The sequence below is a fragment of the Poecilia mexicana genome, unplaced genomic scaffold (genome assembly GCF_051168715.1).
Source record: "Poecilia mexicana isolate PSO_F unplaced genomic scaffold, ASM5116871v1 scaffold_18, whole genome shotgun sequence".
NCBI classification, from domain to species: Eukaryota; Metazoa; Chordata; class Actinopteri; order Cyprinodontiformes; family Poeciliidae; genus Poecilia; species Poecilia mexicana.
Window position 1 is genome coordinate 18,861,382 of NW_028263387.1, and position 26,830 is coordinate 18,888,211.

Genomic DNA, 26,830 nt, shown 5'->3' on the forward strand with positions numbered 1-26,830 from the left:
CCTCGCCTGTGGTGGCGCTGCACCACTAACAGAAACAACTGGAAAACCTCTAATGGTAAAAGACCACGAGCCATTCCTCCCGCTAGCGCTAGACTCACGTTTGTTTTTATTGTATTTACCCAGAATGCCTTGCACTGTAGTCTCCTTCCTGCTTATGCAGCGGTCTCTGGTCCACTTGTGTTCACATTTGCATCAGAACTGCACCAGAGTTCACTCTGCCTGAAGTGGCCCAGAGTTTGCTTGGTCTGAATCAGAGTTCAACTGCTAATTCACACCTGCCTTTCAAGACAAACTAGATTTGTTTGTCTTTTAATTAGGGCTATGCTAAGTACAGGGAATTCTGGGTAAATACAACCCAGACAAAAGCGAGAGTATAGTGTTAGCACAAGAAATGGCCAGTGATCTTTCTTAAATCCTACAAACACTAAAATCTGACGCCACTCCATTTTTGTTCACAGTTTTTGAAGAAGAAAGTTGGACTCATGTCTTCTTCTGCAGAGTGTTTGTGTCGTTTCCTTCAGTGGTTCTTGGTGCAGCGCCACCACAGGCGAGGAGGTGAACGGGTTTCTCAAAGTGACTGGTTCGTTTGACACAGTGCAACTGAAAATGTAACAAATGTTGCAGTTTTGGTCCCAAATTGAACCAAATCTACCAGACTATCATTCGTGAAACAATCTTAAGAACATCTTAATAGATGTCGCTACTTCTTCCTCGAATATCAATTTGTCACGCAGAACCTTTAAAGACCTGGAGTTGCTAAATATAAGGAAGTTAGAGGAAGTTTGCTACTTTCTTCAGCCTCCATCCTCATCCTATCAGCAGCAGTGCAGACCAGCTCCTCCATCACCTCGGTCAGGATCTGGCTCCTCGGTGGACACTCAGACACAGGAAACTCTGCACAGGAAGAGATGGGGTCAGGTGACAGGAAGGAACCCCCTGTGTGACATTCCTTTCATGAATTCAACATTATCTCAGGGACTCTGGAAGTAATCCTCCAGCAACGGAAACACACCCATGCCATATGACACACTAACGTGCACGGACTCAAACACACATAGACGCTGCCTGGCAGTTTCTTTAAATAGCCCAAAAATGTCAACAGAAGCTTGAATGAGAACTTGTTACTTCCCAAGATAGCACCAGACGTCACTCTGCGGAAACAAGCAAAACGCAGTTACAATGTTTAGGTGAAAAAGTCAAAAGTTAAAGGTGATCTATTATGGTTCCTTGAACATGTTAAAGAAGGTTATTACATGGGTTGCACAAAGTCATTCTTAGATAATGAGATCTTAGTCTGGTCAGTCCTGCCTATTTTTGAGCTCTTTTAGGGCCTCTTGTCACTTTAAATCCAAATAACCTGCTGCTGGCCACGCCCCCTAATTCAACATCTACACTCACACATGAAAATGGCTGCAAACAAATGCACAATTATATAACTGTACATCTTTGAAAAGCAGAAGTGGAGCCTCCTGCACAACAGACAAAGATGTAGCAAGTGGTTTCTGGATTGTTGGTCAACAACAAAGCACTTGTCTTTTCCAGCAGCCATTGTACAGCAGTCAAACCAGCTGACCAAATGTGCTGGAACTCCACTTGGGTTGCCAGGTCACAGTGCTGGCGTTGCTAGGTAACTGCACCAGAAACAGACACACACTTGCAGCTTCACGTTGAAATAAATTGATATGGAATTTTTTTTTATTTTGCCTGACTTTGTTATCTAATAATTATTTATTTTCATTTTGATCTTTACAATTCTAAAATTCTACATTACTTTATATTTTGGTGCATCTGATGATGGAGCTTTTGAATATTAAATAACTCATGTTTTGATCAGACTTCTTACCAAATGCTTTTATATTTATCTTAAGTAATTTCTTGGATACCTTCTTTCACTTGACTAAAAATATGATGAAGTAGTGCTACTTTTATTTGAGTAAAATCTTTGGGTACTCTACCCACATCCACATGTGTTAGAGTGGTCTAGTCAAAGCCCAGACTTATTCCCATCTAGAATCTGTTTAAGTTTGAGCTGCTTTGGAATAAAAACAGGATTTTCTGTTTCTAGATGAAGCAACATGGCTCCAAATATTCCTGCAGAGAAACAAGTTTCTATACAGTAGTGACTCCAGACAGTTTGATAAATATAATATCTTATGGTCCAACTATTTTTCCCCTTAAATTCATGTTAGGCCTGATGCTTAGCAACTCACTGAGGTGAGTAAGTAAAAACAAAAAAACTGACAATAATCACCTGTGTGTGCAATAATACGGGGCTTGTGCAGAAATTACAGAAGGTACTTTTGAACCTTTGGGTTGAAGTGAGAGGGCTAACATGCCACTTCCTCTTTAGTGTGCGTTCTCGGGGTGTGTCGTCTCCTCCAGTACATATTCATGTGAATGTTTGAGTCGCACTGTACAGCCTGGGGTGGGGACCCGGAGCCACAGGAAGGAGCTGGAGTGGAAGTACACACACACACACACACACACACACACACACACACACACACACACACACACACACACACACACACACACACACACACACACACACACACACACACACACACACACACACACACACGTTAAAACGTGGCTGCTCTTTGACATGGAGTCTGGGCTATTGTGTCATAAAAAACAGTATTAGCAAGCAAGAGAGGGGAACAGGAAGGGAACTTTATGATTTATGATTCGACTGCAAAGACGAAGGAGGAAATTTATGGTGAGGGGGACTGAAGGGGATTGGAGAGCAGTGAGGAGGGGGTCAGTGCAGTGTGTGGAGAGAAAAACTGGGAAAAGCTGAAGAAATGGATCCATTCTTTAGTGAACTTTGATAGTGCAAAATTTTATCCACCACCAAAAATATGACTTTTACAATATATACAACAAACTCCATGTTGGTGTTTGAACAATCATTTACTCTGACTTTACTCATTTTTAAAATAGCATTTCCGCTCTTATTGTACATTTGTTTTGCTGCTGTGACATACTGTATTGTAATTAATCTGTTGTTTTTTTATGTTAAGTACAAATGCATATTATGTATGTTTCAGAAAACGTGATTCGACTCAGTTGCACATCCCTTGGATTTCTAGAAACTGCACTTTATCTTCCGTTATAATCTATATTGTTGGTATTATTGTTAATTTTATTTAATTTTATTTCTATATATATAAATAGGACAAATCAGAAGAGGCTTCAGCAAGAAAAACTTTTTCTGGCAAACATTTATTTTGAAAAGGCTTCGAGTTTGTTTCTATTCTTTAAAATTTTTATGCATAAAATCTTCATTAAAGCATGAAAAACACCAGATATTTCCCAGATAGACATCACTAAACATGTAGCTGCAGCTCACACTCATCTTACATGCACATGTGTGTTTAATCACACATTCCTACGGCTCTTTGTGCAGGGACACATATCGCAGGACGCTGTGGACAGATGATCTGCAGGCACACACACACACACACACACACACACACACACACACACACACACACACACACACACACACACACACACACACACACACACACACACACACACACACAGAGGCTTAAATTTAGAGTGACACTCGGGGGAACATCTGGCATTCTTGAATTTAATGTCTGCATCTTTTTGTCAACAAATACAGGCATGTACAAAAAAAAAAGCTTCAGAGACCAAGAAAAAGAAAACAAAGAAGCTGGAACTCAGTTGCAGAGATTATTTACATTTAGCTAAGTGGACCAAGCAGAGTCATGGAAAAAATGTTTTACTTTGTCAATGTGAAATTAGGAATTGGGATGACATTGCACTTTGATGAGGGTCTGTGATGTTTCTGTACTGGACTCGAACTGAATGGAGCTTGGAAAGAACAAATACACATCTTCTGTACGATTTCTCCTCTTTGATCCAGATTTTAAACTAAGTTATACCTCTACCAGCTGAAGCAGTATGCCACCCACAGTGTGTGCTACAGTCGCCCTCCACTGTGATCTGGGAGTAATGCATCCATCCGATGTGCTCCAGCTGAAACCCAAGAGCTGGCAATGAATCCAGTAACAATATTCAATATGGACTAAAAAAAGAAAGAAAGAAAATAAATAAGAAACTAGGAAGATATTCTAACCTTGAAGCAGCCCATCTGCTCTACTAAATTTATATTTATAAGAATATATTGAAAACACTCAAAATAAATAAAAAAAACTCTCTTTAAGACAACAAATTTTTTCAATTTTATTAAGGACACTTAAAATAAAATACTTATGGTTATCTTTAATAATAATGAAAATGATTATGAGGATAAACATGCGCTCAAGTTTAGAAGCTTTTCTAAACTTTTGCCCCACAAAATAAAAATTTCAGAGGGACATAACCCAGACACTGTGTTGGGCATACAACAAAGAAATGCTAGCATCAATAGCCAATATATTTGCTTAAATGTTGCTTTTACTTATATTCAGTGGGTGTTTTTTGCAATCTGTTCCATTTTTAAAATCCATATGCTTTGTACTTAATATGTTTGGCATTTAGGTTGGTTTCTGAAGAGGCCCAAACTTATATTCGTGACAACTAGTGGGGTCCCTACCCCAACTTTGAAAATTACTGCTTCTAAAAGTATCCATGCATAACTTTTATTCCTCTTTTCATTCATTATTCCTGTCCCTGTCCCTAGAAAAAGCACAGCATTGTAGCTTCACATATAAAATACACGTAAGACCTCCTTAAAAAGGGCCACGTAGTCAAATACAAACTCTTATGATCACAAAAATGAGCGACAGGAGCAAAAAGGACGATTTTGTTTACTTACGTGAATGGAGAAGTAAGGCGGGACCTGTCTTCAACATGGACCAATAGCGTGGCGAGGAAGCTTTGATCGACGTTCATTTCAACCAATCAGTGAAGGGTACAACTGGACAAGCGGGCTACGACACAGTTTTTTTCCTCTCAGCGCTTAGACTGAATCTAGCGGTTTTTTTTATCGTGTTTTAGCTTAATAACACGAGCAAAACGAACGAGGAAACGAGAGTGAAATAAGCGAATTGGAGCTAACTGGAGTAATTTCATCACAGCGTGGGTTTTTGGGACCGTTAAAGAGACGTTTTGCCCCCCTCCTCTTTTGACAGCTGGCTTGCGGATTGCCCCCGTTTTACACTTAAAGTTCAGTGGTGAGTGGGTAAAAACTAGCTTAAAAAGGAAACGGGGCAGGCTAGACGCACTCCGTGTAAAATAACTAGCCGCAGTTTTTCTGTACATAATTCTATTTCTGCGTAATGTTACATCTAACTGTGTGTATACAAATCAGGAAATAACTCATAATAAATGCTGTTTAAAGGTCAGAATACGGTTCTCGAGGTTAGAGGTGGGTAACACGAGCTGTAGCAATTTTACCCACACTATTTAGAACAACATAAATGTTTTATTTCATAATAATTCCCACGTATTCAGCCACGTTAGTGTTGAAACAAAACGGAAGCGTCTGAATGTCTTAATTAGTCGTGAGAAATGCTTTAATTCGCGAAGCCACGCAAGCATTCGTGTAAGAGAGTGAAAAGCATCGTGGTGGATGTTTGTCCACATGCTGCGTTCAGGGACCTTTTGTAAGTTCTGAATTTTTAAGATAAAAGTTCAGATTTCTAATACTCATTTTAAAAAATAGCTACAGTTTGAAAATATGTTATTTGTTTAACTTTTTGGCAAAAAACTGAAAAATATATGTTTAGTTTATTTTTATTTTAATGGAGTAAAGGATACATAAAAAAAAGGAAAAAAGTATTTTAATTAAAAACCTACTGCTCTGGCTAGGGAAAACATTCAACAAACAGGCAAAAATAAATGAATAAATAGATTTTAAAACTATTTTGTCTTTATAAAACTGAGTAATAATAATAATTAAAAAATTTAAAAGTAAAAAAAAAATCTTCATAACTAAAGAATTCGGCTTTCTGAAATACACCTCACAAAAATGTGTAAAAAAATATTAAGAACTGAATTAAAAATTTAAGTATTTCATTCACAGAGAAGTAAATCTGGCTTTGTCAACACAAAAAAGCCTAAAAAGACAAAGGTACAGCCATCTAATCTTTTATACAAAATTAGGATAAAATTTGCATTTCTAAAACAAGTATCTGTACAAGTCGTAATTGTGCAAATAATGTAGCTAATTTTAATTTATCATGTGATCTATTGATTTATTGCTTATATATATTATTTATAAAAATTATTATATAATTTTTGTATTTATTTACTACTTTTGAACTTTCTGCCTAGACAGTTGAACATATTTTGATTTACAATGTGTTTAACGTTGTCCTTTTTACCAGCATTTGTAGACACATCTACAAATGTTGATTTTTTTAAAATTTTCTACTTATTTTTTTTAAAGGACAAAAATAGAGAAGAGAATTAGGAGGCTTACAAATCTGACTCAGTTCCACCGGTTCTGTCAGGAGGAATGAACCAGAACTCCAGCTGATTTTGAAAACCTAAATAAATAAATCTGACATATTCTCCCTGTCATTATTGTATAATATAGCAAATAGAAATACTTCAGGTAATTCTAACTGACCTAAAGCATGAAAGGTTTGGTCTGATTTAACTTCAAACAGAGGAAACATTTTTGTTTTTTATTCAGTGTATTTAAACAGATCCAGAAAAAGACATTTGCGAGTTAAGTGACTGCTTAGGGCCCCCACACCACCAGGGGGCCCCCACAAGCACCAAGGTAGCATGATAGAAATGTGTGTGTGTGTGTGTGTGTGTGTGTGTGTGTGTGTGTATATATATAAAAAACTACATGCTACCACATATGAAAAATTTCCATTATTTTTATAGTTATACATAAGTTAATTGCTTCCTGTTGATGGCTCCTTACACTGTTGTGGAAACATAAGACATCAAAGTTGTTTTCAATAAATTTTGTGTTTATCATCTGCTATTACTTTCAGATGGTTGAAATAAAATGACACACTTAGATAAAATCAAAATCCAAATATTTTTTCTTAGCTTGCTGCTCATTTAAGATTAAATAAATGGTATAATTACATTATGCTAATGCTAGTAGGTGCTAATAGGTATGTTACACACAAAGAGTAGCTTAGGAATGATTAAGCATTTGCATGTTGACATGTTGGTCCCAAAAAAGGCTTGAGCTACCCCTGTAGTTAAACTTCTGGTTTCAACTGTAAAATGCTTTACAAGCATATAAAAATACTAGTTTTTAATTTTCAGTCCTGTAACGTTTTACCGTAAAGTCGGTGCACACTTTCCCAAACCTTTAGAACACTTTAACCCATATTTAAAAACTTGAGTATAAACCGTTTTTGCCGAGTTGCATGACTGTCACTGAAATTCCTACATGTCCGAGCTGCTATAAAGTCCGCGAACGCATCAGCATAGCACGATAGCAGCAGGCTAACAGGATTTAGCTCAGAGAAATCCCCCGCTGGAGAAACGACGAGCGAGCACTCTTCGCTGGGCACTTCAACCCGAGTAACGTTGCGCTTTCAGACGAACACCGAGAGAACAATGCCAGGTAAATATAAATCTCGAACGGCTGCATGTAAATGACCGGCGATTGATGCGTGTTAGGCGGCGGTTATGTTGGTAAGCGGACGCTTGTTTTGTTGACCTGCTTCAGGGATGCTGCCATGCTGTAGCAGCCTGCTAGCTGATAGCGAAGCCCACTTTGTTTGGCCTCAAATATTCGCGTAGCACCTGCGTTTGTCCTCGGTTTGTTTCGAGGCGTTTTAAAAGCTAATTTCGTCCTTTTTAATTTGACGCTTGTATTGTTGGGGATGTTTTTGCGCTTTTTGAGTTTGAAGTAAAAACAGTTTTGCGGCAGGCAGCCAGCCCCCCTCCGCTCTTTGTTGTTGCTGGGATAGCTTCTCACCTTTTCCTTTTTTTTTTTTTTAGGCCCTGTCCACTGACAGTCTGTTTACAGCCGGCCTCTGAGCATTACCTCAGCTAAATCCCTTCACAACAGGCTGCCTGGGGCAGAGCTTTACACCTGGAGGAACCCGTTAGCAAGTCGTTAGCTTCGAGCCGCATCGGTCCTGTTACATGCAGCTCTGTTACATCACGGAAACAGTTCGGAAGGCGCTTATTTACACTGTTTATTATGGCTGAAACGGACAGTTTAGGAATGGTTTGCTCCCCCTACTGATACTCATTAAGTCTATTTGATATTTTCAATGTTTCTCATACAATTTAGCGTATAGAATGTCATTAAAATGGGTTTTAAAATTCACAAATTATTAGGAAATTCCATAAACTGAATTGGTTGGTCATTACCGACCTCGTCCCTCCGTGTATTTGCACTAAAATAAACAAAAAAACATACAAGGTTTAAAATTGCAATACAAAACAAGTTAAAACATTTAAAAATGTAGTTTTAATCCAAAAATACTAAAAAAAAAAGTTTTACTAATTTGGTTTACATATATTCTCATATTTACCTTGATGTTTATTATTATATATTTTCTATTTACTTTAGTTTTTCTTGTAAATATTTTTTATTAATAATCAAAACCTAAAATTTATTGTGTGTAAAAATACTTGGTTAATTGGATTTTGGTTTAGTTTTGCTGGTAAAATGATTAATTTACATAAATTTAGCTGTCCCAATCTTTGCTGCTGTTGCTCTTAAAACGATAACGAGGGCAGAAGAAAAGGGGGAAATAATAAAAAAATGTATAAAATTTCATAACATGGTGATAACCCTTACAAACATGGAAGTTTTTCTTTTTAATACAGTAATTTAGAAAGAGTTGGAACATTCAGTGTAATTGTAGTTGGTAGCCAATTTTATATATTTATTTTTTAAGAACTAAAATTTTTAAACCTGTATGCAGTGACAGATTTAGAGCTAAATGGACTTTGCCTTAACCTCACAGAAAAAAAAAATCACATATCATAAATAAAACCTTTTTTTCCACTTCAAGTTACATTTATATCCACCCTGTGTGTTAATTATACAAATAAAAATGTATTGAAAATGACTCTTCTAGTTGCTTCCTTTCACTAATGATGGAAATCTGGATGTTTTAAGATGAATGTATATACCTTTTAATACAAAACCTTGTATTACAAAGTTACATTTCAACACTGGAATTTAAGATGTGTGCATGGAAAACTGTAATTTCACAATATGTTGGTGTGTTTTGACCGCGCTAATTGGATTTCAGCATCATATTTGTTTGAACAATGCAGATGTGCGTTAGTTGCATTTTAATGGGAAAGCTTTAAGGTTTGGCTGCTGAATGCGTTTTCTACAAGAGTTTAATTGTTAGTTGCAGGCTTACATGATGGGGTTTAAGTTGTTTTTAGTCGCTCTATATTAAATATTTAAAGGATTTTGGTTTGGATGCAGTTTTCTATCAGGGCCACCATTACTGGGCTTATTTTCTTTATTTGTCACTCGTGTTTTTCCTCATCACATTTGAAGCTTTAGCAGTTCTCTGACTTTTTACAAACCTTTAATATAATTTTTAACACATTTAATTCGGATTCAAAGCAGCTCCTGAGATTTCTCTTTAAAGTAATTCTTTCTCCTTTACTCTCTCCTGACCGGTTTGTTTTTCATTCATCAGTTATAGCTGTTCGATTAGCCGTCTTTATTGCCTCTTGTAAACGGAGCCAGACGCATCTTTCCTCTGTCCTCTAACCTACTTAGGTTACATGTTTGTTCACGCTGTCCTGAAAAACACCGCTTGTCCGTCTGTGTCAGGGTAAACGCCGCTTGCACATGGCCGCTGCGCTGCACAGAGCGTGAGAGGAGAAACATTTCTGTCTGAGGTCTGGAATTGGCTCATTATGGGATGTTTTCTGCAAGTCAAACATTGCAGAAACGACACCTAGGTCGGGTCGGCCCTAAAGCTGCTCGTTGAGAGACGTGTGTATATATACATATTTTTTTTATTTTTTCTTAACCACGTGAGTCATGACTGGCCTGTAGCAGCAGGAGGATTATGTCATCAGTATGGGCTTGTCAAGTATAGTAGTAATACTACGTCTGCGTCAGAAAAGCGCTGATCAAATCCTGACTCCTTTCACTTGGAGGAATTTCTTTGCTTTGTGACAACAGGCTGCTGTTCCTGCGGCTGTTTGTATGTCTGTGAACTGTTATTGTTGATCGGGACGCAAATATCCCAGATGAGGGAGGGAAAGTCCCACTGAAGGAAGAGGAAGTCTTACTTACAAGGGAACTAGATTTTTTTTTTTTTTTCTTCACTTCCTGAAGATATTTACTCTATGCTTATGTAAAGAGTTTGTTTTCTAGCGGGACTACCACAACTACTGCTTTTAATGTTTTTATTTATTGAAAAAAGTAATATCTAAAAATCGCTGATAACATTTTATGCAATTTAACATTGATGTAAAAAGAGACTAAAGTATAAAATTACTTTCTACTTGAGAAATGTTTCTTAGTTGGCAGTGGATGAAGCTGTATGCATTTAGTTAATCTGAAATATGTCTGCAACGTGTTTATATTTTTAAAGTAAACTTTTGCATTAAATGACAGGAGAGTTGTACTTTGAAAACATTCTCACCAAGGCAAAGTAGTATTTACTGTAACATAACCAATTACTTGGTTTTATTGTATTTAGTTTGTTTTATTTAAAAGTAAAACAAGCCTTAATAATTAGAATATAATACGTGATGTGACTGAATTGGTAATCAATAAGGGAAATTCCAATAGAAAAACATTTTCTATTAAAGTTTTTACATAAAATGTAGTAATGGAGACAGTAACATTACTCTTATTTTGTTTCTAGTATTGTTTTTAAATGTGATTTTTTTTTTTTTTTTGTTGGTATGAAGAACAAAACGATTTGATCAGCTGCACAAAAGTTAATCAATCCGGTGTGTTTCTAAATGTTTCCATTAACATTTACTCAGAGGCAGACGGGACAACTTGTCCAATTTCTTTGAACATTTTACCTTTTTTATTTTTTTTGGCTTGGCGTCATCCTGAGTCGCTGCTCATTCCTTGTGCTGCTTAGGTTCTCAATGAAACTTCCTGTCTGCCTTCGCCCGGGCCAGAAGTTGTCCCATATCTGAGGCAACTTCATCCTTTGAGATGAAGTAACTTGGCTCAGCTGACGGAGCAGCAGATGGATCGGTCATAAATCCAACACTCTGAAATCAAATGACCGAATCGTATCCTTATGGGCTCGACTTTTACAAAGCCCTGTTAGTGATCTAAATATGTGATTCTGGTGACTCTTCCGGACAGGAATTTGACACTTCTGTACTAGAGGATGCATTCATATCAGCCCTGATTAGATTGAACTCTAGTTTGTGTAGAAACTCTGGTTTGACTGCGCGATCAGGCTCTGATGTGGACCAATAAAGGCAAACCGTGGTCCACCTAAAAACCTTGATCTCGGTTTGGTTGAAGTGAACTCTGTCATTCGAATGCATATATGGATACCAAGCGAGCCGGCAACAACTCCAAAGGCAGGAAGTAGACTACAGTGCAGGGGATTCTGGGTAAATACAATCAAAACAAACCCTCAAGTCTAACACTAGCGGGAGAAATTACTGAGTTTTGCAAAAGAGAAATCATTCAACTGCTAAAATCTGACACCACTCCATTTTTGTCGTTTCATTGAGTGTTTCTTGGTGCAGCGCCCCCACAGGTGTGGAGGGGAACAGGTTTTTCAATTAGTTTGGTTGGTTTGAGCCAGTGCAGTGTGAAAGCAAACTGCAGCAGCTGAAAATGCAACAAATGTTGCAGTTATGGTCAGAAATGCTTTAAATTATACCTCAACAAAAATGCCGCAGAATTATCATTGACTCCATCGATTATGCTGACTATTTGTGGCTTATTCTAGTCTAAAACCACCTCTACTGTCCTATTTTAATGGTTAGAACATCAAATATACCTAAATATGCATTAATAAGCGCAGTGTAAACCGTCCTAGCAGTGCAGCAGAAGCTAAGGTCTACAGACTTGTTATGTCTGCTCTTGGCGAAACGGCCAATAATCTGTCAAGTAGCATTGTGTGTAAATATTTCAGCTTCCCAAGCTGCATTTTCTTTCAAATATTTTAGATACGCTCTACAGAAAAATCTGTAATTGGAAAATTTCCACAACTAAACAGAAAAATCCACCAACACTGAACCCTAAGAAGGCGGAAAATGTTTGATTCCAGCTTTATGACGGTTGTAAATAATTTCTTTACAGATGAGATTTTATCATGAAACAAGGATTTCTTCAGAGAATTTTCATAAAACTGAAGATTGACCATCAAAAACCTTTTTTGTTTCCTGTGAAATCCCTCTTCTAAGACAAATGAGTGTTGCAATGAGCAGCAAGATTTCACATGACTCATTTTATTTGCCTGGATTGCATCATGTGCAGCAATCTGCAGCAACTGAAGAAAATAGAAGTAATATCTCTGTGATTTTTTTTTTTTACAGGGTAAAACAATTTGAGATCCTGTTGTGCGTTGAGGTTTAATGGAGTTATTTACCCACTTCTCTCCTGGTAAACTGTTCTTACAATATTTGCTTGCAGTATTTTTAAACGCTTGTCCACATTTTAGGCTTCAGATTTGCTTTAATGAAGCGTCTGGATAAAAAAAAAAAGCCGCTTTAGGCAGAGTGAGTCATCTGAGCCACGTCACATTAAAACGTGCTTCAGCATTCGTGAATGAAATTATAGTCTGCAACCGTCAGTGCTCAGACAGTAGCCCTTTTTTTTTTTCAGGTTTTAATTCATTAGTTGCACTTCCTGCCTTTTCCAGCCTCCACCTGCTTTTAAATTTCATTTGGTTGCTTTCCATTAGCTTTCCACACACTCTGTGAGTTTGCCTGGTAACGGAGCTGCGCGTTCGTCTCTGGTTAATGATGAAACGTGTGTTTTACTGCAGCGCCGCCTTCCTAATCCAACTGGAGATGGTAAACAAAATGCCTGAGACTCTATTTGGGCTCCTGGCTGATTTGGTTGATGAATTGGGTCACCTAACTGGATCCATCCCAGCTGTTTCCCTTATCAAGATGTTATAATGAGAAGGGAGTCATTCTGATGACCCTGGATCATATCCTAAATTTAACAGCCGAGATATTGAACTTGTTGGACATTTCATATGTTTTAGGGCTGGACGATGTATCTGAAAAACGTATCGTAATATAAGCATTTTGTGTTGGTCGATATCAATGATTGTAGATTAGTTTTTTGCTTTAAATATCTGAAATGGTGTCAAACTTGTGGGGTGACCTTTCCTATTTTATCCAGTTTTCTCTCCATGCTGTTTTTTTATTTTTATTTGTAAGCAGTTATGAGGGACTTGGGCCTGCCGCAATAAGCAGTTAATCAATTATTCACATAAAAAATTACATCAAACTTAATTTCCAATTGTATGATTTATTTTTCTATCTTTTTGTAAAAAAAAACAAAAACTGGATGACTGAAGTTTTTTGGACTCAACTAGCTCTTGTTTTGAAGGACAGTTTGATTTAAACTCGTTTTATTTGTTGCCTCTTTAATTTTTGTGTTGAATGTTTGTTAGAAATTAAAGTTTATTGATATTTTACAATGTGTTCTTGCATTGTTATGCCATTAATGTTATATTACTTCAAATTGGTCTCAAAACAACATTATCGTTTATCGCAATAAATACTAGGATCATTTATTGTGACAGGCGTAGAGAGATGGTGGCGAAACCTTTAACTTCTGCTGCGCAAGTTAGTTACTCAACAGGTTGCTAGGTAACCAAAGTTGTGAACTTGAAACTGCTGGCCGCCCAGCAGGTTGTTGCTAGGTAACCAGAAAGAGAGTTGGTTGATTCCACCAACTTTCCTTCGCTGGTTGAGCAGCTGAAGCCTTTCCTCTGCCTACATCCCCCAGAATCCTGTGCGGTTCTGGATCGAAGTTCAGTTGAAATTACTGAATCTTTCACTGATATCGATTACACGTTTATGGTCCAGCCCTGTCACGATCTTCACTTTCATTCTGTAACCGTCCAACAGAGCCAGCTGAGATGAGCGGTCCAGAGGTCGCCAACACACCGGGAGGCGGAGCGCCGGGAAAGGAAGGGAAGGAGCCGGTGGCCAATGGGCACGCAGGAGACGGACCCGATGCCAACCCGTTTGCCGAGTACATGTGGATGGAGAACGAGGAGGAGTACAACAGACAGGTGTGTTTATGTAACGTACCAGTTCATGTTGTAGGAGTCCCACATTTCCTTTCCCTCTTTCCATACAGTGGAGCCAAAAAATATTAGCAGTCCTGGTAGATGTGAAGTTAATGTTTTCACTCAATATACAACAGTAAAACAAAACTGTATAATAGTCAGCTTTGAAAATAATCTTTATATTACAGAAAGGGCTTTTCAGTGTTTAATGAAGGAATTTTAACTGCATTACAGCAATCAAACCCTTAAAATGTCTGAGGAAAAAATGCTTCATTCTTGTTTCTATTGGTAGTTTTACTTAAGTCTGTTTTTGTAGCATAGCAGGGAAACGGTGATTGACAGCACTAAGACCCGCCTCCTGGCTCTGATTGGTTGTTTGCAAAAATGCAAATGGCAGAGGAGCTTTTTTTTTATTTAAACATTCACAAAAGTTACATTCTGCAGTTTTAAATTGTATACTTCAAATGCTGACGTATATTTTTGCTGTTCCTCATGTTTTTTTTTTTGTTTTTTTTTTTATCTCCCAGGTGGAAGAGGAGCTGTTGGAGCAGGAGTTCCTGGAGCGCTGCTTCCAGGAAATGCTGGAGGAGGAAGACCAGGACTGGTTCATCCCTTCGCGTGACCTCAACAACCAGGGAGTCGGCCAGCTGCAGCAGCAACTCAACGGGCTGTCGGTCAGCGACCACCACAGCAACGTGGAGGAAGTGGCGGTGAGTCTGCGTCTCCCCGCCCCCTCACACACACATCCTGTTTACAAGAAAAAGTTTTAAGTCTGTTTTCTTGTCGTCTTCTGCAGAGGAAGAGCATCTTGAATCCTGAAGCGAAGGAATTTGTGCCAGGGATGAAATACTAGAAGTCCCCCTCACCCCCATGGAGCCTCCATGCACACATGAGCCCTTGCACATCCAGAGACTCTTTACGGCCATGGCCGCACACATTCTTATTGTTACACACACACGCATACACACACCGTACACACTTGAAGTCAGTGGCGTGCCGGTAGGCCCAGTCGGGGGGTGGGGGGATTTCTTTTTTTCTTTTCTTTTTTCCTCTTTAATCTTTTTATTTTTGTTTTTTTTCTCGTAAACTGAGGGGCGCTGGGCCCCTCAGACGCTAGCTCATCGTTTGCATTTCACGTGTCATATTTGCCGTTTTTGCAGAGCATGCAGAGCTCACTGTGGCTCCCTGGGAACTGTGGCAGCTACCTGAGAGAGATGCCGGGTCAAAACGTCAACCCAAAGGCTTTACAAGAAATCTAAATCAGTTCGGATCGACACTTGTAACTGCTTCATTTTCAATTTTTTCTGTTTGGTTTGTTTTTTCTCCAAAATGAGCAAACACCATTTTTAGTAGGAAGAGGGTTTCAGCAACAGCAAGGCTAAAGAAGGACAAGAATTTCAGGGGACTCCAGTGAGGTTCTGTCTGCTCTGCAAACTCATCAGTCATTAAAATTAATTAAATCCGATATATGAAAACTCCTGGTTACATCGCAGCTCTTGTGCATCCAGAGATACGAGTTCACCTGTAGCGGCAGCAGCTCTGTTTCTGAACAAACCCGGACGCCTCCTGCCCTCCCCCGCCGTTCACCCCCCCAACCCCCCACCCTGCCTGGCAGTTCATTTCAACCTGTCAGGGCAGACATGGACAACTGTAATCGTGGATGAGAAATTTATTTTTCAGATTTTATATAGAAATCCAGGTTTATCTTTTTGTCCAGCGCGCAAGAGCCGAGGTGGTTTAACGTCTAAATCATGCATCAAGTTGAGTTTGTTGTTTAAAAAAAAGGAAGAAAAAAGATTCGAATTGTTTAGTTTGCTATCGGCTTCATGCTTGGTTTCAGATTGGGTTTATTTGGGGACCAGCGTTGTTATGGGAACGAGGGTGAAGAGGAGACGGGTTTGCTTTGAAACACAGCCGCTGCCTCCTCCTGCTGGACCGGCTCTGTTCGTTCAGATTTAGTGTCCAGATCAGGTTCTCAAAAATAGCTTTGTCTCCTTTTCTTTTTTTTTTTCCTTCTCCTTTCTTTCCACTTTGTGTATTTGAGGACGAGGCGTTGGTCTCTACTGTGGTGTCCAATTTGTCCTGGTAAAGTGGAGCAGCATTTGGTGGACAGTATTGCATCCCTCCAATTCTTTGTATTCCTACTCGAGGACAGAATTTGTTTTTCCTTCTCGATGAAGTTCTTCCTTCTAAACCAGAACTCCTCGTGGATTTCCCAGAGTTTGTATTGTTTGAATATAATATCAGTTAAATTAAGGAGATGCTGTTGGCTGCAGTCGCAAATTGCGACGTCCCGTTTTCTGAGATCTGCCACGTCGGCTTATAAATTCAGCGGCAGTATTATGGAGAAACCATCAGAATATTTCACCACTGGGTAATTAGTCGTCCTATTGGCTCGTCTTGGTGCTGTTGCTGCCTGGAAGCGCAGGAGTTCTGGTTTTCAGGCGGAACTTCCTCAGTGTTGGACCACAGCACCGAACGGCAACCTGGGGAATGGAGAAGCCGGCGGGGACCGTCCTCCAGGTGGATCGTACAACATGAAATCATTTTTTTGGTGATTTTTGTTTTGAGTTAGACGACAGAAGCTGTTTAAAAAAAAAAAAGAAATGTGGGGGGGGGGGGGGGGGAATAAAAAAATTCAGAAGACAGTATGAATTTCAATAGAGTTAAAAATAATGAAAAAAGACGAATAAAGACGTTAAAGACAAATCTAAGCTGTCGGTGTTTCTGTTTGGGGCTCTTTCTTCCATTTCATACATTTTAAAGTACACAATGTATATAAACATTAGGTGCTTTCGCACGGAACGGTTCCGAGCGTGTTCGCATTACAACTTGCGACCGGTTCCACCCGGCCCCATGGAACTACAAGAGCTGTGGTTCCAATCGTGCCGGCCAAGCTGTTCTGCTTAGAACCAGCAGCTGATTGGCTGCTGGTTGTTATGGAGTCAGACGTTGATTTTCCGTTGACAGCTGGTTCTCACTACTATATTTTGTAAAGAGTGCTCTTTGCAATATTTTTATTAGTTTTAATTAACAATGGATTCGTCTCAATGTAGTGCAATAACCTGGTCAAATGAGGTAAATTTTTTCCTAAGCTTACTCGCTGATCAACGAGTACAAAATGATTTAGATGGGTCAACGAGGAATGAAAAAGTTTTCCGCCGCATCTATGAGGTTGACGAGCAGCAAAATTAAATCCATGTCGTCCATTGTGATCGTCGTAGTAGTAACTGTTCTTTATTAAATTGTCAGTTGGCAACCAACCAACTCAAACCACATTTAGTTTTAAAAGTAATGACGTCCGGCACCGCTTCGATGGCGCTCAGTGTAATGCGAACACAACAGGGCTGGAACCGTTCCGTGCGAAAGCGCCTATTATTTACACAAGTTTAACTTGATAGCGTAAGCAAATTAAATACTTTTTAAATTTCCAGCTCTGGCAGATAACTCCAGTTTGTTGCTCAACTTCAGCATCTTACCACATTGATGATGGGTTTCAGCAAAAGCTGCACAACATCAGGAAAATGTGCAAGTGCAATATAAGATTTTAATTCCAATGACTGATTTAGCGTTGACATGGTTTCCTCAGCCTTTGCTGTGCAGCTGGAGTCTTGGAGAAACGTCAAGATGGTAAAGCTCTGGAACAGATCGAGCTCTCAGCAACCAGCGGCTTAAGGGAAGATCTGAAACCTGAACTGGGAGGACTGGGTCAGAACTCCAGTAAACTACTGAGAAGCTTGTGGAGAGAAAACCAAAATATCTGATCCAAGATGCACAGTGTAAGACATCCTCTGATACCTACCAAATAAATGCATGACGGGTTTCGTATGAAACTTCAATTGGGTGTTTTCAAGGTTTGGAAAGTGCTTGATATTCAAAACACGGTTTTGTGAGATCTAGTGTTTTACTAATGGCATAAATTTGGAAAATGTAAGTTAGTTGAAACCAGATATTTTTCATACACCAACCACATTTTTTGTTCTCACAAGTGAAACTTCAGACCAAGCTTCTCTTGTTTACAGAATTACCAAAATTATATTTGCTGAAAGCCAGAAAGCTGAGTACAGAACTTTATGATGTTTTTCTTTGCGTATTGTGTTTTAGCAGGACGATAATTTACCTCAACACTTTCAGTTTGGATTGTTTCTATATGATGAATATTTATTGTTCCTAATGGTTCAATGATGTTGATCTGTGTATTTGAAATAAAGGTCAGCTTATATTTTATATGTTAAAAGGTTATATTTTGGTGTTTTGTTCTTGGACCAGCCTGGAGTATAAGCTGTGTGACATTTCAAAACATTTTGTTATATTTTAGTTTACCTGTGGGATACTATCACAAATCAGTAATAAATTATATTATAGTGAATTGAAACTGTGTTTGTTTTTAGTTAATTTGTGTTGTTTTTATCTCCAGTCTGTGGTGCTGGGAAAATCTGAAAACTTACTGTGAAATGTACTGTGGGAAAAATACAAATCCTGTTATGTAAACTGAATTTAAAAAGTTACAATAAAATAAAGCATTTTCATTCTATGTTTTAAGGCATTTAGCAAATATAAATAATTTTAGTAATAATACTAAGTGGCCTAAAACAAAACATTTTAGTCTGACTCAACTTCAGGCAGAGAGAGAAAAAGATGTCTGTATGTAATCGTCCAGTTTCAACGGCCTACATTGAGGCTGGGTGTTGTAGTTGCTACCCTGTGTGGTTTGAAGAAAATCCACAATAATTTGTTGTTTTTTTTAGAAACCATGTCCCTCAAAAACAACGCTTCAAACTATTCAGATGCAGCCTCTTAAATCTCAAACCATCGTTTTCCCTGAGTGGTAGTTCTACGTTTACGTCACATTAAGACCTTCTCTAAGCTCTAACACACCTCCTCTGGGTGGCTGGTGGGAGTCATGACTCACGCTCAGCTCCTGCGTCCTTGGGGGGGGGGGGAACGCGTTCGAGCCCAAACCGGCTCTGACCGTTTATCTGTTTTAGCAACAATTAAATTAAGCTGCTGCGAAGCCTGAAAACAGGTGGTGCGATAAAGGCGAAGCTCTTCGCACCGCGACCGGTTTGTTATGCTTCAGACTAAAGACAAACAACTCTTCTTTTCATGAGCTGTGTATTGGGGGCTGAACTTTGTGACAAGGAGGAAGGTGACGTTAACCGGGTTTGATCTTCGGCTGGAACCACTGGGTAGAGAAACACGGAGACGAGAAAAGAGGTTAGAACATTACGGCGACGACAGGAGAGGATCTGCGGCCTCGGTCCGTACCTTAGCAGCATAGCTGTCCTGATACTCGGTCAGCGGAGGCCTCTTGATGGGGTGTGGCAGGCCGCCGCTCTGACAGATGTGAGCAGGGACAAGTTGGGCCCCACAGCAGCAACCTAACGGATGCTCAGATTTAACTCCACAGCTGGGAGAAAAACAGAGACAAGAGTCAGAAAATAATTATAAAATTATATATATATATATATTAATATATAAAAGTGTTGTGTATCTGTAACGTACTTGGTGCAGCAGTGGGATGAAGATTGAAGGGCGGGGGCGGGCTGACATACAGCTGGTTGGCTCACGGCGGTCAAGTTGCCCCCCGTGACTCCTGCGTCCAATCAAAGTTGAAAAGTTGAAAAGTGAATTCGCAGCACCTTGCAAAAGTTTTTAGCACCCTTTGAACCTTTACGTCTTTTCATGCCGCCACAAGCACACAAACTTCGATGCACTGTGTTGAGATTTTTACCCTCTAGACCTACACAAAGTGGTGCAAAGCTGTGAAGTAGAAGGGAAACAAAAATCTGAAAAGTGTGGCTTGGACTTGCATTCTGAGTCAACACTTTTAAGAATCTTTTTTTTTTCTTTTTTCTTCAATTGTTTGCAGTCAGTCGTTTGAGTTAGTTGTCTACCAGCGTACCAATAGAGGAATCTATAGAGTGTTTATCAGTCAACGTCAATCAATCCTCTGCGCATGTCGCTTTCAGAACGCAAGCGAGAATACTTTATTCTAACTATTTACAACTAGGCTAATAAAAATGATTTACAACTCGCAGGCAGCACAGATCACTCCTCTTCGCTGTCAGAGGTTTTAGTTTTAGCACATCGATTCTGTTCTCGTTCTGTACTGCCTCCTGTTCCAATCAACTGCATTTTTAATGCTTTAAGGCTTCATTTATCACCTGCCTTGGTGGATGCAAGGCAGGTGGACAAATCACAAACTAATTGTGAACAAACAAAGAAATAATTTGATTTGTCCTTTGTGCACCAAATGTGAATTCCGCTTTTTTTAAAAATAAAGTATTTTAGAGGCAAACTACATTCTGATGCCCTTATTGCTCAATAAAACTTTGTTCTATGTCTATTTCTTCCAGCATTCCAGCTTAAATGTTTGCTTTTTTTTCCTTCTGCCCTGCCCAACCCTTACTCGCTACTTTTTTCATGACATAGACCGGATCATTTTTAGCCGCAGCTTGTTGGAAAAAAAAACAGCAGATGATGAACCTGTGGCGTGATTCAGTGTGATGTAAGGAGCCGTCCCCCGTGGAACGGTGCCCATGTGAGTCGGCGTGGCAGTCTTGTGTAGAAGCTGCAGGACATCCTCACACTTGATGGGACCTCTGTACGGTGATAAAACAATCACTCCTGCAGGAGAACAAAGTAAGAGAATTAAACTCTGTATATGAGAGATGTGTTTTTCTGCATTCAGTCCCTCGGGTAAACATTAACTGCCCTGCAAAATGATTCACAATTCTTACATTTTGTCACATTATAGCCACAAACACATTGAATTCAAGCACAAGGCCCTGTGGTGTGCCTCTGTTCAGGACCAGGGTGGATGATGTTTGGTCCTCTATTCTCACCATCTGAGGCCGGTTGGTAAGAAAGTCCCCGATTCATAGTCACATTGATGCCGAAAGTCTCAGATCGTGGAACGTCACTATCAGCTTCTCAGGGACGGGAGTTATTAAATGCTGAAGACAAATAGCATCCTAACATCAGTGTCAAGACGCTGCAGGTGTGTCAGGGTTGTGTGTAGTACAGTGGAGACAGCATCCTCTGTGGACCGGTTCCCCGATGACTGGGGTTAGTGCGACTCATTTGAAATGGTCACAGCAGATTTTTGTGGTCCCAGCACAACGATGGAGGACGTAAAGCCGACAAGGACAGTGGAAAACTGCAGGGATAGATCGAAAATCTCTAAACTTCACACCACAGACATTATAAAGAGGACATGTGCGTATTATGTATAGCCTAACGCATGCTATTATAAAACATGCTGCTTTATTTAACCGTTTAAGCAGCACGTCCTATGTTTTCAACATGAACATTTGCTAACTAGTTAACTAGCAACCTAAATATTTAGTGAGCAAGTTGAATATCTAGTATTAAAATTAAATAGTTTGTGACTAAATACTTAGCAAAATAAATGTTATTTTGGAACAAAATATTTCGCTCAGACTTAAACATTTAGGTTGGAATTAAATATGAATTTTGCAAACTAAATATTTAGCTTCCTAAATAAATATTTATTTTCAAAATTACATATGTAGTTTGCAAACTAACCAGTTAGCTTGTGAATTAAATATTTAGTTTGGAACTCGGACATTTATAAATTTATGAATAACATGGTGGTAAAAATATGACTGAAAAGTGAGCAAAGTAAACCAAAAATATTGCTGTTAATGTTTTACTGTGTAGCTGTACAAACGGCACCCCATAGCTGTGTGGTTTGTAAAATGCTTATCGGAATGTTTTACTCTGTTACTGTTAGTCCCTCTAAAAATATTGAAATGTGCTGAACCGGGTATCAATCCAATTCAAAGACACTTTTAAAAAAATGTGTTAATAAGGTTCAGAAATATGGCTACCAAAAAAAACAACAAAAAAACCCGTCAAATTTCAGTTTAATTTTCAGCGAGATATGATTATAACTTATACCTCACTGTTTCAAAATGGCGGCACATCAACGACAATATGGCAAAAAACGGTTCCTCTGCTCTTTCTTATTATGTGGGGAGTGTTACGGAAATTTTTCAAAAAGTACCGGTCTTTGGTGTCGTCTTAACAAGTTCGCAACAACAAAAATTTTACGGTTTAACTGACGAGCGGCTCAGTGTAAACGGGGCGTTATGGGTCGATCAGCATGGAGCAGAGCAGGCATAACGTCCGTTGTAACTGGTGGGATAAAATTCTGATGTGAATGCGCGAATTGTGAAGTCTGATCCTTAATTTTCAGCAGCCCTGCCCTGTTGTACTGCTTGAGCGTTACAGCTGCCAGACCAGATACCAAAAACACTTAAAAAAAAAATTAATAAATAAAAAAGATAGCCGCAATCTTCGAGCCGCTTGCCCGTTAACGCCTCGGCCTGGAAACCGTTAAGCAACCGTAACACGATAAACATGCGTAACGTTTCAAGTGGTACGAACAATATCGACTCCTGGATTTAACACTTCTCTTTTGGCTTCAGATGATCGTTTTATGAGCGCAAAACCACTGTGAAAAATGTGTCCTCACCCTCCTCGTAGTGAATGTCAGAGGTCCCACGTGGCTCCTCCATTTGCCGCTTCAACAGGCCAGCTGCCGATGGGAGAAAACAGGTTGAATGTCAAGACGCACACTGGAGCTTCAACGTCTTTTTGCTTCAAAAAATGCCTCTTTACCTCTTTCACCATAGACGTTGTGCCATGGAGCTTCATCCTTTAAACAGCCAGCATTTCTGAGTTCCTCAGTGAAGGAAGTGGCTATGCCGCCGAGTGAGGGTATGAAGACTGGGAAAAGGGTAGTCGGAGGGGTCTGTAGGACCAGAGCAGAATCTGAGTGTTGCTGGTAAAAACCGAGAACTAGATGAGCATGAATGGGTTACTGAAAGCATGCATGGCCTTACCTGGGGGCCAACAAGTGAGGCTTTGGTTTCGGGGGTTTTCATGTAGTAGTGTTGAAGCAACATAGCCGACGTATCACGTTCAGGCTGTAAAAACAGCCAAAGCACTAATGTAAAAAAAAGTGACGCCATAAAAAAAGAGACATGCCTTTCTGTGTATCTGGGTGACCCAACCTACCATGCGCATCATGCTTAATACCCCACGTTTACTGGGAGGTATGGGCTTCAGAAATGATCTACGTTGGTGAAATGGTTTAAAGTCTGAATTGTAGGTGGTAGTAAATCTCTCAGAAGGGCTCACAGCCAGACCCTGATAGGAAAACAGCAGGGATCTTACAAAGCTGGAGTTAGCAGCAAATGGACAGGTAGACGTAAAAACATGCAGGTTAGCAGAAACAATGTTATGTTCAGGCAACCACCTGAAAAAGCTAATTGTTTAAGGAAAATTTATTCTTTAAAATACACCTTTGTAAGGTACAGAAATTACTAGAAGAGTACTAATTTCTGGGTAATTATTACACACAATTAGTTGTGTGTAGTAATGAATAGATGTGTTCATCTATTCATCTATACCTAACCATGGTGCTACAATTACTAGCTCAGCCAGTAGCTTGTTCTGGCTGAGAACAAGTTATTGATACACAATACATAATTGTACATTAAAATAAATGTGCAATAACCAATTTAACCCATTTATCCAGAAACAAAAAAACAAAGAAATGTACAATAAATCACATATAACACACTTAATTGCACTCCTGCTTTTCATACTATATTCTATCAATCCCCTTTGACCAAAAGGACAACACTTTCTGCATGGGGGTTTGCATGTTCTCCCTGTGCATGCTTGGGTTTTTTCCAGGTACTCCAGCTTCCACCCTCAGTCCCAAAATGTAACTGTTAGGTTAACTCGTCTCTCTAAAATTACCCTAGATTAACTGAATTTTGGAATTTGATTAGCTGTAAAAATCATAATCCTCAACGCATAGGTAAGTGTTTAAAAATATTTATTTTGTTGTCTACTGAATCTGTTTACTATGAGTTTAATATTCACAGAATAATATTTCACAGAATAACTGAAATAAATTCACTTTTAGTAAAATTTTTATGCTTTGAATGTTACTAGTGACTTTTTGAAGGAGCCATTGCTCTATATATGTTGTAGCCTAATTAGTTAGATTATATGTCTGTACATGCTTTAATATATCAGGCAAAAATAACCTTGTTTTTTTTAAATTATAACTTAGGGTTTGTAGCAGGGGTTTCAAACAATTAATGTCGAGCCACATCAAGATCATAAATGTCAAAGATGCGGTTGTGGCAGAATGTGTTGCTAAAACTACCAATTAGCTAAGTTAAAATATTAATTAACTAATTAAATATTAATTAATGTGGCAATATACAAATAAAAAAATAAAAGCTGATTTTATTTACTGATAAAATAATATTTTGCACACAGCTGTTATCTTGATGTTCTATTTATGTGGCCTTGTAGAGTCTTGATGACCACATAAATAGTTATGGCAGGCGGATCTGGCCAGCAAGCCTTGAGTTTGACATATGTGGTTCATGGTCGGGCTGGGCGATATGACTGAAAAACGCATAGCAATACAAGTGTTTAATATTAGCAGTCATCATTAATTATTTATAATTTTTTTTTGTTGTTTTAAATATCTAAAATACTGCCAAACTGGTGACGAGACCTTTCCTATTTTATCGACTGTTTCTTCTAGTTACGAAACTGCTGCTGCGCATGTTACTCAACAGGTTGTTGCTAGGTAACCAGAGTAAGTTAGCTCATGCCACCGATCTAGTTTAGCTAGCGGTGAAACGTTGAGCGCCTAAAGCGCTTGCTTTGCCTACATCTCCCCCGAATGCTGTGCGGTTCTGGATCGAAGTTCACTAAAATTATTACATATTCTATGAGACATGCTCTATTGGCACCGATCATGTCTACAGATATATAGATTGTTGTTTTATTGTCCAGCCCTAGTTTACGGAGTTTATTGGTCATAGTGCGCACTGTAGTGAAATATTGCTATTATGTATCTCTGTGTGTACTTTAATTGGATGGATGTTTTTGTTTACTTTTTTTGTAAAAGTGCATTTTTCGAGATAATTCTGTTAAGAAGTTATTGTTTTGGTCATTGTTTTTGAAAATTGCTACAACCCTCAAAAATGAGTAAAAATATATATCTTTAAAGTTTTATGCGAAGAAGCATAGAAGCATAACCTTTGCTATTTTTTTAAAAAAATCCTAAAATAATACCCATAATTATAAAAAAGCATGACGACAAAAGCTCAGTACTTTTAAAAACAGCCGTTCATTTTGTTCATTCAGTTAGCCTCTTAGCTAGCAGTGTCGCTGACAGTTAGGCTGCTCAACTTACTTCAGACTTATCGCAGCAAAGCACTAAGAGGAAGGTAAATAAAAACACACACGGGAATAAACTATACTGTTGGTATAGTTTCACGGCCTAACTATTTAATATTTAAATATCGTTTCTTTAAGTGTTCTCCTTCGGAGTCGATGCTGCCCCCATCAGGTCAAAGATCAGCAACGCAGCCTTTCAAATAAACTCAATTCCATCTATAAAAGCTTTGGATTTACATGAATTAGCTTTTTTTAAATGTTATTCTTTTGCCTCTTCAGATATGTTGATCGGTTTTTTTTGAGTGTCAATAGAATTTCCAGTTAGAAACAATGTTTTATTTTTTCCCTTTAGTAACTAATTCAAAGCATTCAATGGGTAAAAACCAAAACAAAAGGTGTATTTACCGCGTAGCGAGCCCAAGGAAACATATTTGCTGCTTCCTCCTTGGCAGATTAATCCCTCTTCTCGGTTGCAGCTTCTCTGCTGGACAGCTCAGAGAAGTATGCCCATTACTTCTCTGGGCTGTTACTGTTTACATTTAAATGTAATTATGTTTTATCACACACTTGGTTCTGTTTTTCCCAAGGGTGGATAAATGAACTGAAAGAACTTTGATGAGTTTAAAGAAAAACAAGAGTGATAGCCTGATTAAATACAACATGCAGTTTCCAGATGATTCTATTTATTAATGGTGGGGGAAAAAAATTCCCAAACCAATATGGATAAATGTGAAAAAGCAATACCCCTCTAAAAGCTGCCACTCTTGGTGGCAACAGATGCCTTCAAGTGTTTTACTGGCAATGTGTTTTTCATATTTCTGTGGAGGAATTTTGGCCCACTTTCAGCTGCAGAACTATTTTAATAAAGGTACTTTGGTGGCCAGTGTCTGTTTAAGCTCATGCCACAGAAACTCAATTGGATTAAAGTCCCACTGTTGAATGGACCACTGCAGAAGCTAATTTATTTTAGACACAGCAATGAGTCAGTGTTTGACTCATTGCTGCATAACCAACGTTTGCTTCAGTTTAAGGTCTCAAACTGATGAACAAACCTTTTCCCTCAAGGTTTTCCACTATTGAAGAGTTCATAATGTCAATAACAGCAAGTACCGAAGCAGCAAAGGAACCTCACATTAAAATCTTAGTTTTGCACTAAGATATAGCACATCTTCCACAAACTTTTGTTTCATTAATCCACAGAACATTTCCCCAAGTGTTCAGGATCATCAATAAGCCCTTCGGTTCATCGGCTACACCTGCTCTTCCCTCCAGGGTCACAATGGGACAGTGCCAATCTCCAGCAATCATCAGGTGAGAATTGCGGAACAGCCTGGATAGAGCATCATCAGTAATTCTGGAAAATGACATGATCAACCCAGGAACTCTGCCATAGATGCCATTGTTGCCCAATCTTTCTATTGTTATTACAGTCATGAACAGACCATATCTGAGGTAGGTGAGGCCTG

At 38.8% G+C, this 26,830-nt stretch overlaps 2 protein-coding genes across 3 annotated transcripts; one reads left to right on the forward strand and one right to left on the reverse strand.

Moving 5' to 3' along the window:
* The first annotated feature begins 4,923 nt into the window (after nt 1-4,923).
* On the forward strand, nt 4,924-16,829 carry paip2b (poly(A) binding protein interacting protein 2B). 2 transcript variants are annotated; one of them, XM_014985488.2, is made up of 4 exons: nt 4,924-5,147; nt 13,957-14,123; nt 14,648-14,830; nt 14,917-16,829. In XM_014985488.2, exons 2-4 carry the CDS (start codon nt 13,968-13,970, stop codon nt 14,971-14,973), a joined length of 396 nt encoding a protein of 131 aa, XP_014840974.1. In that variant the 5' UTR covers nt 4,924-5,147; nt 13,957-13,967; the 3' UTR covers nt 14,974-16,829. The 2 variants fall into 2 exon arrangements, with proteins under 2 accessions (XP_014840974.1, XP_014840973.1); XM_014985487.2 differs by lacking the exon at nt 4,924-5,147 and adding an exon at nt 7,302-7,513.
* Nucleotides 16,830-19,275: 2,446 nt separating this feature from the next.
* LOC106916884 (uncharacterized) lies at nt 19,276-23,835 on the reverse strand. Its single transcript, XM_088016041.1, has 9 exons — nt 23,800-23,835; nt 23,169-23,300; nt 22,994-23,077; nt 22,770-22,902; nt 22,624-22,686; nt 20,610-20,750; nt 19,626-19,716; nt 19,389-19,530; nt 19,276-19,305 (listed from the first exon to the last, which is right to left on the reverse strand). The coding sequence occupies exons 1-9, from the start codon at nt 23,833-23,835 to the stop codon at nt 19,276-19,278; spliced, it is 852 nt and encodes a 283-aa protein (XP_087872167.1).
* Nucleotides 23,836-26,830: the final 2,995 nt, after the last annotated feature.